The sequence below is a fragment of the Palaemon carinicauda genome, chromosome 22 (genome assembly GCF_036898095.1).
Source record: "Palaemon carinicauda isolate YSFRI2023 chromosome 22, ASM3689809v2, whole genome shotgun sequence".
NCBI lineage: Eukaryota > Metazoa > Arthropoda > Malacostraca > Decapoda > Palaemonidae > Palaemon > Palaemon carinicauda.
Window position 1 is genome coordinate 39,434,170 of NC_090746.1, and position 16,804 is coordinate 39,450,973.

The 16,804-nt window shown below is 45.0% G+C and overlaps 1 protein-coding gene across 2 annotated transcripts in view; it reads right to left on the reverse strand.

Moving 5' to 3' along the window:
* Positions 1-16,804, reverse strand: part of Zip102B (Zinc/iron regulated transporter-related protein 102B) — a 327,210-nt gene that overhangs the window by 232,577 nt on the left and 77,829 nt on the right. For both annotated transcript variants that reach the window (XM_068346152.1, XM_068346151.1), the window contains exon 2: positions 4,276-4,393. In XM_068346152.1, coding sequence (XP_068202253.1) covers positions 4,276-4,393 — 118 coding nt within the window. The remainder of the gene's footprint in view (positions 1-4,275; positions 4,394-16,804) is intronic.

Genomic DNA, 16,804 nt, shown 5'->3' on the forward strand with positions numbered 1-16,804 from the left:
CTGTCAGTTCCGCAGGTCCCATGGGGATCTGGATGTCAGGGGAGTCGTGTGCTTGATTCCACCGGAAGTTGAGTCGCCACTGGAGGGATCTCATCCTGAGGCAACCATTGGGAACTAGACGAGCCAGCGATGAAAGGTGACCGAGGAGACGTAGCCAAGATTGGGCTGGAAGTTCTTCTCGTCTGAGAAAAGATCTTGCGACCTTCCTCAGCCTTGCTATCCTGTCCTCTGATGGGAAGGCTTTGTGGAGAATGGTGTCTACAATCATGCCTAAGTATACTAGTCTTTGAGTGGGAAGCAGAGAGGACTTCTCAAGATTTACCATGATCCCCAGATCTTGGCAAAGTCTCAGAAGTTTGTCTCAGTGTTGAATAAGGGTTGACACCGAGTCTGCTAGGATTAGCCAGTCGTCCAGATAATGGAGGAGAAGGATGCCAATCCTGTGTGCCCAAGATGACACTAGGGTAAACACTATGGTGAAGACTTGTGGTGCTGTGGAAAGACCGAAGCACAGCACCTTGAACTGGTATATTCTGTTGTCTAGGCTGAATCTTAAGTACTTCCTTGAAGACGGATGGACTGGGATCTGGAAGTACACGTCCTTTAAGTCCACTGTGCACATGAAGTCTTGCGGTCTTACTACTAATCTGACCGTGTCTGCCGTCTCCATGCTGAATGGAGTTTGTTTGAGAAACTTGCTCAGAGCTAAGAGGTCGATGACTGGTCTCCAGCCTCTAGACGCCTTCTTTACAAGAAAGAGTTGACTGAAGAAGCCTGGGGATCCGTCGAGGACCTCTTGGAGAGCGCCCTTCTTCTACATGATCTGGACTTCTGCCCGAAGGGCTTGCCCCCTTGCCGATCCCATGGCAAGGGAGTTCAATGACACTGGATTCGTCGTCAGGGGAGGTAGACATGTTATGAACGGGACACGATATCCTAGACTGATCACGGAGATTGTCCAGGAATTGGCCCAGAGTTGCTTCCACATGTTTGCGCAACTTTGTAGGCATACCCCCACAGGTGGAAATGCAGGGGGACTGCCTATCCTAGCGTTTGCGGCCTCGGCTGCTCCCTCTAGGATTTTTCCCTCCCCTGGAGGACTTTTTGCCTTTCCTTTCTTTGACAAGAAAGGGCTTAGACACCGTTGTCTTCGCTGCAGTTTTTGTCATGGTTGTGGTCTTGGTTGGATGGGACTGCTGTGGTGCTGGAAGTTTATAAGGCTTAGATGTTAAAGCCCTATGGAGGAGGGAGTCCTGATGAGACTTCCTCCACCTCTCAGCAGCATGTTCCACATCTTTAGGCTCAAACAGATGAGACCCCTCTATGTAGGAATGTCTGAGCCTATTGATCTCAGTGCTAGGGACCTTCTGGTGGAACCTACCAGCTACTGCATCTCGACGTTTCAAGATGGTATTTGCCCACAAGTTCAAGACTTGGTGGGTAAGAAACTCGATCGTGTGAGTACCTGAGGGAAAGAAGGTTTCCATAGCTTTCCTGGTACGTTCCTTGGAGAAATCCTCGGATCGTATCAGGATACCTAAGGTCCCTAACCAGATATCAAGCCACGAACTAGCTTGCATAGCATACTTCATGACCTTCTCCTGGTTAAGGATCTTGGCTGCCGAGGACAAGACCTGTCGGTTGGAGAGTCTCTCAAGAGGGACTCCCTGGTTAGCTCTTCCAGCGAGTGGTGAAGAGGAAGAGCTGAACTGGGCTCCTCCAAGATCTCGAAGTACCTCCTCTGCTGTACGCGAGGAAGTGGGAGGAGCATGTTTTTGGTACTGGAACGGTTGGAGGAGGATATCTTGGAGAGCTGCTGGGCGATCTTGTTACTGGTACTCTTCACCCCTTGAGACCAGGTCAGGGCTGCACTGGTCTTAGAGGGTTTTTGAGTACCAAGGACGCGGTCTAGGACCGTGTCTTTGCTCTCTCTCGAGGGGGGATCTCTGGGTCGGAAAACCCGTTGAGAACCCTCATTAGAGTCAGAACCTGCCAGAATGCATGTTCGCGCACAAGCGCGTGAGGCTGCTACCCTTTGTGAGGGCGAGCAGGATGGGTGGTGCGCCGAAGCATTGGTGATTGACGACCTGCTGGTGAGCGCTGGTCAGGGCTCGTACGCGTGTGATGCGCAGGGCGAGTGGTGTCGCGCAATAGCGCACTTTGGAGGAACTTTATTAGGCTCATACAGGAACGGCGATGAAAGGTCGGCAGGTCTGTTGAATGGATGGTCGACGTGCCCTTTAAAATGATGACCATCCACCGAAGGAGATCGCGAACGATCTGCAGAGAGGTCCAGGACTTAAGTCACAAGACTGGTTGCAAGTGCAGTGATGGATGATTGAAGGTCTAGAGGCTCCTCTGCGGGGGACTGCATTGAGGATGTTGAACCAAAGAGGCGTCTCCTCACCGCAGGTGAAGGAAGGCCTCTAAGGCGAAGAGTAAGGTGAGCCTTCCAACGGATGCGCCCTCTGTGGACCATTGGATCAGCAAGCTGACCGTCAGCAGTCCTCCGAAGAGGAGTCTCTGTGAGTGAACTCCCCCGAGGGAGAGAAACACTTGCAGGAGAAACAGACATTGAACTTAGTTTCCCCCTCAGAGGATGGTCGGGAACAGGGGAAACACCTCATGAGACACCTCTGACACAACAACGTCGATAAGTGTCAGAGGATCTACCTGAAGGCGACGACGAGGGAGAACCCGTGAGCCCCAAGGAGGACCAAATCTGAAACACGAAGGTTAGTGACAAGGCCTCCCCCGGGGGGAGAGGTGGGGCGGCTTCGCTAGGGGAAGCAACCTCATCTCTCAAGACCCAGGGTTGGTCAGAAATAGATTGGTCTACGCTACTACTCGACGGTCTCTCGAAAGAGATCGACCGAGTAGGAGCTTCGGAGGAGGTTTGGGTGACGGAAGAAGAGGCCTTGGGTTTTCCTCCCTTCGAACTAACCTTTGAAGGAGAAATATCCCGCTTGGACTTCTTCCGCCGTCGCGAAAACCTCTCCCACTAGGAGGAAGACCACTCCCTACACTCACTACACTTGTTGACACTCACATCGTTGACTTCTGCAAGAAGGACAAAGGGCGTGAGGATCAGTCTCGACCGCCGACATAAATGTTCCACAAAGGCGGTCGGAGAGTCCAGGGCAGGTGCCCATGGTCGCAGAAGTCAACTTCACACACACAGTCTAAGAAAAAAGAGAAAACAAAAAGCATTAATGGCTGGCAATTGTCGGCGAGGATGAAGAACAGCAACGTTCGTTTACCATCCGAGCCGAAAGCAAAGTGAGCTCAATCACAGGTGTGTGTGAGGGGGAGCGGTAGCAAGCTACCCTCCCTACCCCCCCGCTAACTAGCGGTGTGAGTAGTTAACCCTCATTAGAAATGAATGGCTCGTCATTTCAGATACACAGAAAGTAATACCCCTATTAAATAGCGTGGTTTGTATTCCAGTTACGGAACAAATATTATTATTCAATTACACAATACTTATACTGTGATAGAAACCAAGTAAAACAATATTAGGCAGTACTTAGTGTGTTAATCGACCGTGGATAGACAATGGGCAGCGAGTTGGTAGCGTTAGGAGTTATCCCACCCTTAGGCAGCAAGTATTCGTGGATTCTCGCTCTTCGCGTCTGTCTGTTACCTAACTCCCGCGAGGAGAGAGGACTGACAGCATGTTCTTTCCTCCAGAAATGATGAAAGGGGTAGGAATTGCAAGTAATCGCCTCCCACCATCATCATGCAGCTCCGAAAAGCTATGCTCTGATGAACTGGAGCAGGGCATGGGCAGAGACTGTGAGGATCCGTCTCCTCTGTCGACATGAAGGTGCCAAAACGGTGCCCTTTATTGCCAGGATAAACCTGCATGATTACGATCTCCATGGACAGTCACACCTGAAAGAGAAAAGGATCAAAAGGAAATTTTTAGCTTCTTGGCCCAGTAATTTAGGAAATCTTTTTATTTGGTTTTAACGGAGGAGGAGTAAGACGTCTGTACTCCACTGAGACAAAATAAAAGTGACGGTTGTTTACTAGTGTTGGTGTAAGATGGGTCCTAGTCTACCAATGCTAGCCTCCTCCGCTAACTAGCGGAGGGTAGTTACACCTCTCAAAAGCTTTAACGGCTAGTTTCAGCTATCGCTGAAATAATACTCCAACGTAAAGAGCTTAAGGTGTATGTAGTGTCGGAACAAAAAATAATTTATATCTGGCATCCTTGTAAACAGGCTTGCAAATTTGCATAATAATATTTAATAATTTAGTAACCATACAGACCTCCTTTGGGGCTCGGACTAGTGTTGAATAGTGTGTTGACACCTTCGGGTATAATTACAGTTAATGATGTTCCAACAAGTAACCCGGCCCCTAATACTGTAATTACTTCCATTCGATCCTGAAACAGAAAACATTGCAAGATTTTCTTATAAATTCAAATATTGTATGTAGGAATTATATCAATCACCTGCAAAACCTGCAAGAGGAGAATCAATTAATATACAGGTATAGTAATAACACTGTTAATATGACAAATTTGGAAGTAATTTGTATTTTTCCAAACAATACAATCCTGTAGCTATTTATAGGGGTATTACTTTCAGCAAAGCTGGAAGGACAAGCCATTAGAATTTAGTGAGGGTTACCCACCCACACTGCTAGTTAGTTGGGGGGGTGGGGGGTGGTAGCTACCCTTTCTCATTCACACACCTGTGACTGAACTTCACTTTGCTTGGAGGTAGGACTTCAAAGAGGACTGGGTTGGCAGTAAAATCTGTATAAATAGCTGCAAGTTTGTATAATTAGGAAAAATACAAATTACTTCCAAATTTGTCAATTATTCCATAACTGGAATACAAACCTACGCTATTTATAGGAGTTGACTCACCCATTAGGCTTTACCTGAGGATTCCCCTTTATGTGTGAAAACCCTAACACCATACTAAATCTTACTATGCATGGTCTGTAGCCTACACAAGCAGTGTGTTGAAATACAGTACTAGCAATGTGACTGTCAAGGTAAGAGTTCTTCGGAGTCATAGGAATCGTCAGAGGTCACCAAGACATACCCAATACCACCTCGCTAGGGTATGGGGACACAACAGTATTGACACATTACTAGGTTACACAAGGAAACAATGATTTACCTGCAGTGGTTAAGGCCAGCTATGCAGAGGACCCTGGATGTTGATTTTCCCCGAGAGGGGAGGATGAAGAGAAGAAAAGAGCCAGTTATTCCTTTTCATTCATTAGGACTAAAACTGGGTAACCAATACCCTCAACCTCCTGCTACTTGTCCCTCAAGGACCTTGAGATATTAAACCAGGTGTGCAGCCACCACAGGACTGATACAGAACGTATCGAGTCTTCTGTGAGTTATGTCTTACAGGTGGTGGGCGGTGAAGGTCATTTGACACTTCCACACGCCCGCTCATAGAACCTGCGCCACAGTGTAAAGTTTGAAGGCCAGAGACATAGCAATGCCCGACGTCATGTGTTTTAGGTCGACGTGCTGGAGGAGGATCTGGATTTAGTGAAAGGTCAATGACCTTACCAATCCATGTATATATGGTGTGCTCCTCCTCTTGATCCTAACTGTGCTGATGAAAAGTGATGGCACCCCTGGGAGAGCTGCTGATGTTCTTCTGAGGTAGTGCCTCAAACTCCTTACTGGACATAGCAACAGATGATCTGGGTCATCGGGTACAGAATGGAGACTCGTTATCCGGAAAGAATCACATCTAGGACCAGCTACCCCCGGATCTTGAGTCTTAGCTACATCCTCAGGGATGAAGCTAAAGTTTACCTCTCCCCATCCCCTTGAATGGGTGATGTCATACGAGAGACCATGTAGTTCGCTGACTCTTTTGGCCGAAAACAAAGTGCAAGTAGGGACACCATCTTCAACATGAGGTGGCGGTCTGTTGCCTGGCATAATGATTCGTAGGGAAGACCCTTCAGGGTGTTGTCGCTCATCAACACCACAGCATGGCCCACCAGGAACTAATGGAACTATTGAAGGGCCAGGAAAGCAGCCTTCATCTCTAAGAGATTTATGTGCTGGTACTTTTCAAACTCTGACCAAAGGCTTGAGGTTGTGTGGTGCAGCATGTGGGCTCCTCACCCTTCTTTTGATGTGTCTGTGAAGAGCATCAAATCCGGGGGAGAGACAAGAAGGTAGACGCCCTTTAGCAGATTCTTGTCTGCTACCCACCATTCGAGGTCCGTCCATTCCTCTGGTCCCATGGGGATCAGAATGTCCGGGGAATCGAAGGCCAGATTCCAGATGGACTTCAGCTGCCATTGGAGGGATCATATCTTGAGCCAGCTGTTGGGAACTAGACAAGCCAAGAATGAACTGAGAGTTCTTCTCATCTGAGCAAAGGTCTCACAACCTTCCTCAGCCTCACTACCCTGTCGTCTAATGGGAAGGCTTTGTGCAGGTTAGTGTCTATAATCATTCCTAGATATACCAGTCATTGAGAGAGAAGCAGGGATGATTTCTTGAGGTTTACCATGATCCCCAGATCTTGGCAAAGCCCCATAAGCTTGTCTCGGTGCTCAAGAAGGGTTGCCACCGAATCTGCTTGAATCAGTCAGTCGTTCAGATAACGAAGGAGAAGGATGCCGAATCCATGCACCCAAAATGACACAAGGGCGAACACTCTCGTGAAGACTTGGGGTGCTGTGGAAAGACCAAAGCACAGCACCTTGAACTGGTATTTCTTGTTGTCCAGACTGAATATCAGATATTTCCTTGAAGACGGATGGATTGGGATCTGGAAGTATGCATCCTTTAGGTCCAGTGTGCACATGAAAAGTCCGGAGGTCTTACTGCTTGTCTGACAGTGTCTGCCATCTCCATGCTGAACGATGACAAACTTGTTCAGAACTAAAAGGTAAATGACTGGTCTCCAGCCTCCAGATGCCTTTTTCACAAGAAATAGTCGACTGAAGAATCCTGGGGAATTCTTCAAGGACCTCTTGGAGAGCACCCTTCTATAACATGGTCTGGACTTCGGCCCAAAGGCACACCCTTCTGCGGATCCCTTTGCACTGGAGTCTTGATCAGCGGAGGAAGAGATATACGGGACGCGATACCCTGAACGAATCACAGAGATTGTCCTGGGTTCGGCTCCAAGCTGCATCCACTACTTCCAGCAGTGGTGCACGAATCCCCCCACAGGTAGACAAGCGGAGAGATCGCCTATCCTAGCGTTTGTGGCCCTGGCTGCCTCCTCTAAGATGTTTCCCTCTACGGGAGGACTCGGGGCCTTTCTTGTTCTTGGCAGGAAAGGGCTTTTTAGACCCCTTGTTGTCTGTTGTCATTAGCTGCAATCCTGTTTGATGATGGCTTCGGTTGTTTGGTCTGCGGGAGAGCTGGTGGTCTGTAGGGCTGAGATGTCAAGGCCCTATTGAGGAGAGTCTTGGTTCCTCCATCTCTCCGCAGCTCGCTCAACATCGTCTGCCTTGAACAAAGAGGAGCCCTCCCAAGAGGAGTTCCAGAATCTCGCAATCTCCCAGTGTAGGACCTCCCGATGGAACCTCTCGACTACCGAGTCTGCGCCTCGAGCTGGTGTTGGCCCACAAGTTCACTACTTGGTGGGCGAGGAACACGATAGTCAGATTTCCGTACAGAAGGAATGACTCCATTGCCTTCTTGGTGCCGTCCTTAGAAAAATTTTCGGTTTGCACCAGGTTCCCCACTGATCCTAACCAAAGATCAAGCCACGAAGTAGGCTGCATAAATTTCACATGCAATAGCACACTTTAGGAGTCTGAGCAATCTGTTTGATTGTGTGATACCAGCAGTGTGACTAATCCAGGTAAGAATTCTCAGAAACGTAGGAATCTTTGAATCAACCATAGACGTTACCCCCACCAGTTCTGGTTGGTGGGATGGTAAACAGGCCACACTGCTCACACACTCACCTGTGATATATCATCATTTTTTATAGCAGGCAGGACATGCAGGGGGCAGGATTGATTGATTTAAAGTTTTCTGGCATCATGACATCTAAGGTCACTGATGCCGATATCATTTATTATATATAAAGAATAAAAGAATACTCGATTAAAACCATAAAAGCTAAGAAGTCAAAAAAGTTTAATGGTTTTCAGAAGACTTACTTCTAAAATAAATCTAAAAATGCCGGTAACATAGCACGATACATCATGTCCAGGAATCTTGGCAAGGATGAACCTGCCATCCTCACCTCGAGCCTCAAACAGACATCTATTTTAGGTAGTAGGTTGGCCATGGCACCAACCACCCATTGAGGTACTACCGCTAGTGTTATTGGGTCCTTTGACTGGCCAGACAGTACTACATTCGATCCTTCTCTCTGATTATGGATCATTTTCCTTTTGCCTAAACATACACTGAATAGTCTGGCCTATTCTTTACATATCCTTCTCTGTCCTCATACACCTGACAACACCGAGACTACCAAACAATTCTTCCTCGCTTAAGGGGGTTAACTACTGCAATATAATTGTTCAGTGGCTACTTTATTCTTGGTAAGGGTAGAAGAGACTCTTTAGCTATGGTAAGCAGCTCTTCTAGGAGGACACTCCAAAATTAAACCATTGTTCTTTGGTCTTGGATAGTGCCATAGCCTCTGTACAATGATCTTTCACTGTCTTGGGATAGAGTTCTCTTGCTTGAGGGCACACTATTCTATCTTATTTCTCTTCCTCTTATTTTTTTAAAGTTTTCAGTTTGTATGTGAAAATTTTTTTGGGATGATGTTTCTGTTCTTAAAATATTTTACTTTAGCTGTTAATCACTTATAATTTTCTTATTTCCTTTCCTCACTGGGCTACTTTTCCCGTTGGAGCCCTAGGGCTTATAGCATTTAGCTTTTCCAACTAGGGTTGTAGCTTAGCAAGTAATAATAATAATAATTAAGTTACTTTACTTACTTAACTTTGATGGCTGCTTTTCTGGTCCCATACAGCAGGAGAACACCACTCTCTACAGGTCCTCAGCGGTTGTTTTATCTTGTTCGTTCATAGTATTTATCGTTTCAGATCACATATTGTTCATTCACTGCTAAATAGTAACTGTTGTATGATTTCTTAAATAAGAAAGTCTTCAGTTTTCTCTTGAAAGCCTTAATGTCTTCAATCATTCGAATGTTTCATGGGAGCTTATTATATAGTCTCAGACTGCATATTTAAAGGCACTAGAGCCTAAAGTAGACATATATCTAGGTTACAACAGTTTGAAGCCATCTGTAACTATTCTTGTGTCGACACGACTTGTTGGCTGCGCAACATGTCGCAATTCTCTTAAGTATTTTGGACGACCGGTTCTGATAACTTGGTGGGTTATTGTACATATTCTAAATTCAATTCTCGCTTTAATAGGCAGCTAGTGTAAATCGATTAGTCTAGGGGTGATCCTTTCTCTAGGTGGCACACCTTTTATCAGTCTTGCTCCTCTGTTTATTATGTTTTGTAATTTCTTAAGATGCACTTTTGGTAAATTGTAATAGATAGAGTTGCAGTAGTCAATCCTAGTACAGTAATAACACAGTTTATCACAAGTTTCTTTACAGAATTTTCGTTCAAGTACTTTTTATAAACGCAATATTTCTTAGATGATAACCAGCAGTTTTTATTACATTATTTATTTGGGCATTTAGAGACAGGTTACAGTCAAGAAATACACCTACACCTCGAACTTTACTAGATATCGGCACCAAGTCATTACTGTATTTATGTTCATTTGAAAATCACCCAAGTTTCTCACGCTGTTTCTCTTACCCACCACCATGAATTCAGTTTTGTTCTCATTTAATATTAGTTGTTTATAAATGTCATCCATTCACTAACACTATCAAGGATTTGGTTTAGAGTTTCAGTAGTGTCATGTACAGTATATCATTTATGGAGAAGTAAAATTGTGAGTCATCTGCAAATAGTTTGAACTTCACGCCATGCCTTTGTAGAATTTTCAATAGATCAATAGTACAGTATAGATACAGACTAAGATTGGGCCAAGAACACTCCCCTGGGGTACCCCTCTGTTTAAGGGTTCATATGATGAATAAGAGTTTCCAATTTGTACACAATAATTTCTACCAGCTAAGTAGTCTTTTAGGTATTCGAAGGCTTGATCTTCAACGCCGATGGACCTTAGTTCATTTTGTAGCAGTTCATGCACAACTGTATCAAAAGCAGCACTGAGATCGAGCAGTATAAGATACCAGATTTATTTTCCTCTATCATTTCTAGCATATCATTTACAACAAAGCAGATGGCTGTCTCCATAGAGCATAGTTTTCTGTAAGCAGATTGGTTGTCAGGCAAAGCTTCTATTACTTCTAAGTGACTGACTAGTTGTTCAAGAATTACATATTCAAGCACTTTTGAGACAAAGGATAGATTTGAAATAGGTCTATATGAGCTTAATTCCTGGTAGTCCAGTGCATTTTTCAGAACTGGTGTGACTATAGCCATTTTCTCAGATTTAGGAAACTTACATTCATCAATGCTTGCATTTGCTATTCTCATTATTATTTCGGCTAGAATAGAAAAGTCTCTCTCACCAATTACTTCAGATATTGGCATAGGATCAATCGCGCAGTTTGATTTCTTTGCTCTCTTGATAATTCTAGTGTCATCTTGTGTTATGTTGTTAAATCATATTAATTTTGTTTGTGTGCCTGGTGTATCATTAATCTGATGTTGAGTACTGTACTGTATTTACAAATGACCTGGTTATATTTTCAATTTTGTTTTTCAAGAATACTAGAAAATTATTTACTAGTTCCTGGTCACTGTATACATCAGGTAGCTTCTTTTCTTTTACTTTTCCCATTATGGTATTCACTTTTTTTCCTTCTTAGTAGGTAGTTATATTGACACACAGCAGTTTTGTATTCTACCCAAGTACTTTCAGTTTTTAACCTATTCCACTTACTTTCTTTACATCTTTTTTCTCTCTTTTTTACCAAAGTCTCTCCATCAAACCAAGGAGATTGGTCTTTTACGGTTATAGTCTTTTCCATCGGTGGGCACATGGTATCATATTCACTTTTACTCACTTTATTGTAAGTCATCATAAGACAGTTAGCACACTTAGCTCCTAACAGACGTTGGTCATCATGATCACAGGGATGTTGATAGCATCATTTATTTTCTTTGTAACTTCTTCAATAAATACAGTAGGAGAAAAATTTGATTAGTCTAAAGTTTATTTTTTTTACTAATGCATGTTTCTGCAGAGGTAGACTAAATGTAATAAGTTTGTGTACTGGGGAGATAGTACATTTCTCTTCAACTTTTATATCAGATACAATATTATTCATGTCATCACTTAGAACTAAGTCTAACGTATGCCCAGTTAAAGTAGTTGTACAGTTGACATTATTCACTAGTCGATATGATTCTAGTAACTCACTAAATGCCAAAGCGTCAGGATTTGATGCTTCGTCCATCCAAAAATTGAAGTCTCCACGGACAAGTAATTCGTTTTTCTCCATGATAATCATCTCAATGAGAGCACCGAATTCTTCAAAAAAGATACTAGTATTTGTTCTAGGAGGTTTGTAGATTGTTACAAAGGATATTTTTCTGTTTTTTGGCGTAAATTTTATTTATATATATTCAAAGCTTGTTACACTAATTCTTTTCAACATTTTGAGATTTGAGTAACTTTTATGAATAAAGTCCGACACCCCCACCAGACCCACCTTCTCTCGGTATGTGAAAGAAGGCATGTGTGTGTGTGGGGGGGGGGCGTCATTTCAGTGATCCAAGTTATTTAGCCATGTTTCAGATAATGCTAGCATATCCAAATATTTCTTGTTTATCAATTCTCGAATTTGAACAGTCTTATTACCTACAGATTGTATATTTACGTAGCCATATTTTATGACATCCCTAGTAACCTTGATCAGTATTTTCCGCTAGTCTTTTCAATTACAAGTCATAAGCTTTGCAGTCTCTACAATTCACTGTGTGGTCACTTGGTTTGTTTAACTTTGTGCAGTTTATACACTTTGACACTTGCAAATTACACTCCCTGATGGAATGTCTCCCTGAACATTTCCCGCAGACTTTATCATCATTCTTAGACTTGCAATCTTTTTCAAGATGTCCATACCTCTGACAGTGGTAACAGGTTATCACATGGTACCTATCACATACGTTATAGATACCCTATCGTAACAAAACTTTGTCCCTATTGTCATGAATAGCCGTCCGAACTTCAGGATCACATTACAGCACATAGTGGGTGGTCCCCCCCGAGGCATTTTTCTTCAGGACTACACTTATCTTCTCTTCTATATTTTAGATTTGTTTCAGGCAGAGATTTCTTTGAATCAAGCATTTACTAAATCCTCTCCATCATTGTATACATTGCATATCATTATTTTTGGTTTTAGTCTTACGATTTTTCTCATTTCAGTGTCAGCAACCAATGTCTGAATTTTGTATGCTGCCTCTTCTCAGATCTATTGTTTGCAAAGTTCACAACAACATTTGCATTCGTAGTTGACCTCGTGTTAAGTATAGGAATGTCTTTAAGTGCTTGTTCAACATCAGGTTTTCTTTCAGTAATTTTAGTTGTTGTATTAGTTGATTTAATTATCAACAGATTTTTTTCCTTAACTTTGTCAGCAAATGTCGGTTTCTCCGGTTTGGGTCTATCAATGTTTGAAGTGTTGCTTTAATTGATTCCATATTCATAGCATGAATGTTAACTTTCTCAGTGAGGTCAGTGGTCTGGGTGGAATTTGCTGCATCTGCGCTAAAATCCGCAAGTTTGTTTTCCAAGTCATCTATTTTCGCATCTTGTTCATTCACGGCCAGATCTCTCACGTTCACATCTTCCTTTAATATGACAAATTCGTAGATAATTTGTATTTTTCCTAACTATACAAACCTTAGCTATTACATAGGGGTATCACTTTCGGCGTACCTGAAATGACGAGCCATTAATTTCTAACGAGGGTTTACTACCCACACCGCTAGTTAGCGAAGGTATGGGAGGGTAGCTTGCTAACCCCCCCCCCCCCCCCCACACACCTGTGCTTGAGCTCACTCTGCTTGGAGGTAGGACTTCAAGGGGGATAGGGCTGGCGGGCAAGTTTGGTTAAATAGCTAATGTTTGTATAGTTAGGAGAAATACAAATTATCTACGAATTTGTCATTTGTTCCATAACTGGAATACAAACCACACTATTTAATAGGGGCGACTCACCCATTAGGAAGGGTGGACGTCCCAGCCAGTCTGACTTTTGGCTTTGCCCGGGGGCTCCTTATTTGAGTGTGTAAGCACTCAAGAAATAAGGAGTCCCTGTACCTCGCTAAAACCTTGCTACGCAAGGTCTGCGGCCTACGCAAGCTGTGTACGAAGGTATGAAGAAGTGTGACTCGTCCTGGAAAGTTGTTCTGAAGTTCTTTAGATGGAAACTTGTAGACTAGGACTTTCCAAATACCACCTCGTCAGGGTATGGAGACATAACAGTACTAATATTAATACTAGGAACACAAGGGAGCAAGGTTTACCTGCAGTGGTTTGAGGTCAGCTATGCAGTGAACGCAGGATGCGTTTTTCTCCAAGAGAGGGGATGATGAAGAAAAGAATAAGGGCCAGTCAAACCTTTTCATTCATGCAGACTAAAACCGGGTAACAATGCCCTCAACATTCTGCTACTTGTCCAATAGGGAGCTTGAGGTTTTAAACCAGCTGTTGTGCAGCCACCACAGGACCGATAGAGAAAGTATCGAGTCTCCTGTGGGTCACATCTTGCAGGTAGTGGGATGTGAATGTGGTTTGCCATTTCCACACCCCAGCTTGAAGAACCTGTGTCATTGAGTAGTCTCTTTTAAAGGCCAGGGACATAGCTATGTCCCTGATATAATGTGCTCTGGGGCGACGTGACGGAGGAAGGTCTGGATTCAGTGCCAGGTCAATGACCCTGCGAATCCATGCAGAGATGGTGTTCTTGGCGACCCTCCTCTAAGTCCTTCCTGTGCTGACGAATAGTGCTGGCACACGAGGACGGGCTGCAGCTGTTCTTTTGAGGTACAGCCTCAAGCTCCTTACTGGGCATAGTAAGAGATGGTCTGGGTCATCTGTTACAGTACGGAGACTAGATATCCAGAAGGGGTTGAATCGAGGATCCGCTACTCCTGGATTCTGAATCTTAGCAATAAACTCAGGGACAAAGCTGAATGTTACCTCCCCCCATCCCCTTGAATGGGCGATGTCATACGAGAGACCATGAAGTTCGCTGACTCACTTGGCCGAGGCCAAAGCTAGCAGGAACACCGTCTTCCAGGTTAGGTGGCGATCTGATGCCTGGCGTAATGGTTCATAGGAAGGAACTCGAACCACGCATTTCTTCACGCAAATACACGAGGAACTTCGCTATTGCTGGAATAATGGCATCAAGTGGAGAGATAACCCTTCCACGACACCAACCACAGAAGACTTTCCACTTTGCCTGGTAGACTGCTGCCGAAGACTTTCGCAGGTGTCCAGACATCCTAATTGCAACTTGTTGCGAAAATTCTCTCTCAGAGAAGAGATGCTGGATAGTCTCCCGGCGTGAAGTCGTAGTGAACCTACGGCTTAGTGAAAGATGTTGGTTGTTTGAGTAGATTGTGTTGTGGAGGGAGTTCTCTTGGCGGCTCCGTTATGAGTTGCAGAAGGTCCGGGAACCTCTCTGCGTGATGCCATAGCGGAGCTATGAGGGTCATTGAAAGATTGACCGATGTTCTGGTCATGTTGAGTACCCTCCTCATCAGACAGAACAGGCGAAAGGCGTAAACGTCGATGTTGTCCCACCGTTGTTGGAAAGCATCTTGACACAGAGCCTTGGGGTCTGGGACTGGGGAACAGTACAGCGGGAGCCTGAAGTTCAGGGCAGTTGCGAAGAGGTCCACAGTCGGAAAACCCCACAAAGGCAGGACTTTGTTGGCTACTAGATGATCCAAAGACCACTCGGTATTCACTATCTGAGATGGTCTGCTCAGGTTGTAGGCGAGCATATTCCTCTTGCCCAGAAAGAAGCGTGCTGATAGTGGTATCGAGTGGATTTCGGCCCATCTTATTATCTCTACTGCTACATGGGATAGTTGCTGCAAAAAAGTACCTCCTTGTTTGTTGATGTATGCCACTACTGTGGTGTTGTTGCTCATCACCACCAATGAGTGACTTGCCAGGTACTGTTGGAACTGTTGAAGGGCTAGAAAGACGGCCTTCATCTCTAGGAGATTTATGTGGACGTACTTTTCTGACTCTGACCAGAGGCCTGAAGTCATGTAGTGCAGCACGTGGGCCCCCCACCCTTTTTTTTGAAGCATCCAAAAAAAGCATCAAATCCAGGGGGAGGACGAGAAGATCCACTCCTTTTCGTAGGTTCTCGTCTGTCACCCACCACTGGAGATCTGTCAGTTCCACAGGTCCCCTGTTGATCTGGATGTCCGGGGAGTCGTACGCTTGATTCCACCGAGGCTTGAGTTGTCACTGGAGGGATCTCATCCTGAGGCGACCACTGGGAACTAGACGGGCCAGCGATGAAAGATGACCGAGGAGACGTAACCACGATTGGGCTGGAAGTTCCTCTCGTCTGAGAAAAGGTCTTGCGACCTTCCTCAGCCTTGCTATCCTGTCATCTGATGGGAAGGCTTTGTAGAGAGTGGGTCTATAATCATGCTTAAGTATACCAGTCTTTGAGTGGGAAGCAGGGAAGACTTCTCGAGATTTACCATGATCCCCAGATCTTGGCAAAGTCTCAGAAGTTTGTCTCGGTTTTGAAGAAGGGTTGACACCGAGTCTGCTAGGATTAACCAGTCGTCCAAATAACGGAGGGGACAGATGCCAATCCTGTGTGCCCATGATGATACTTGGGTGAACACTCTGGTGAAGACTTGTGGTGCTGTGGAGAGACCAATGCACAGCACCTTGAACTGGTACTTTCTGTTGTCTAGGGTGAATCTTAAGTACTTCCTTGAAGACGGATGGACTGGGATCTGGAAGTACGCGTCCTTTAGGTCCAGTGTGCACATGAAGTCTTGCGATCTTACTGCTAGTCTGACCATGTCCGCCGTCTCCATGCTGAACGGAGTTTGTTTGACAAACCTGTTCAGAGCTGAGAGGTCGATGACTGGTCTCCAGCCTCCAGACGCCTTCTTCACAAGAAAGAGTCGACTGAAGAAGCCTGGGGATCCGTCGAGGACCTCTTGGAGAGCGCCCTTCTTCTACAGGGTCTGGACTTCTGCCCAAAGGGCTTGCCCCCTTGCCGATCCCATGGCAAGGGAGTTCAATGACACTGGATTCGTCGTCAGGGGAAGTAGACATGTTATGAACCGGACGCGATATCCTAGACTGATCACGGATTGTCCAGGAATCGGCCCCGAGTTGCTTCCACCTGTTTGAGAAACTTTGTAGGCATCCCACCACTGGTGGACATGCAGGGGGACTGCCTATCCTAGCGTTTGCGGCCTCGGCTGCTCCCTCTAGGATTCTTGCCTCCCCTGGAGGATATTTTGCCTTTCCTTTCTTTGACAGGAAAGGGCTTAGACACCAAGGTCTTCGCTGCTGTTGTCATCTTAGTGGTCTTGACTGGACAGGACTGCAGTGGTGCTGGAGGCTTATAGGGCTTGGATGTTAAAGCTCTATGAAGGAGGGAGTCTTGATATGACTTCCTCCACCTCTCAGCAGCATGTTCCACATCCTTAGGCTCAAACAAGACAGATCCCTCTACGGAGGAATGTCTGAGCCTGTTGATCTCGATGCTAGGGACCTTCTGATGGAATCTCTCGGCTACTGCATCCCAACGTTTCA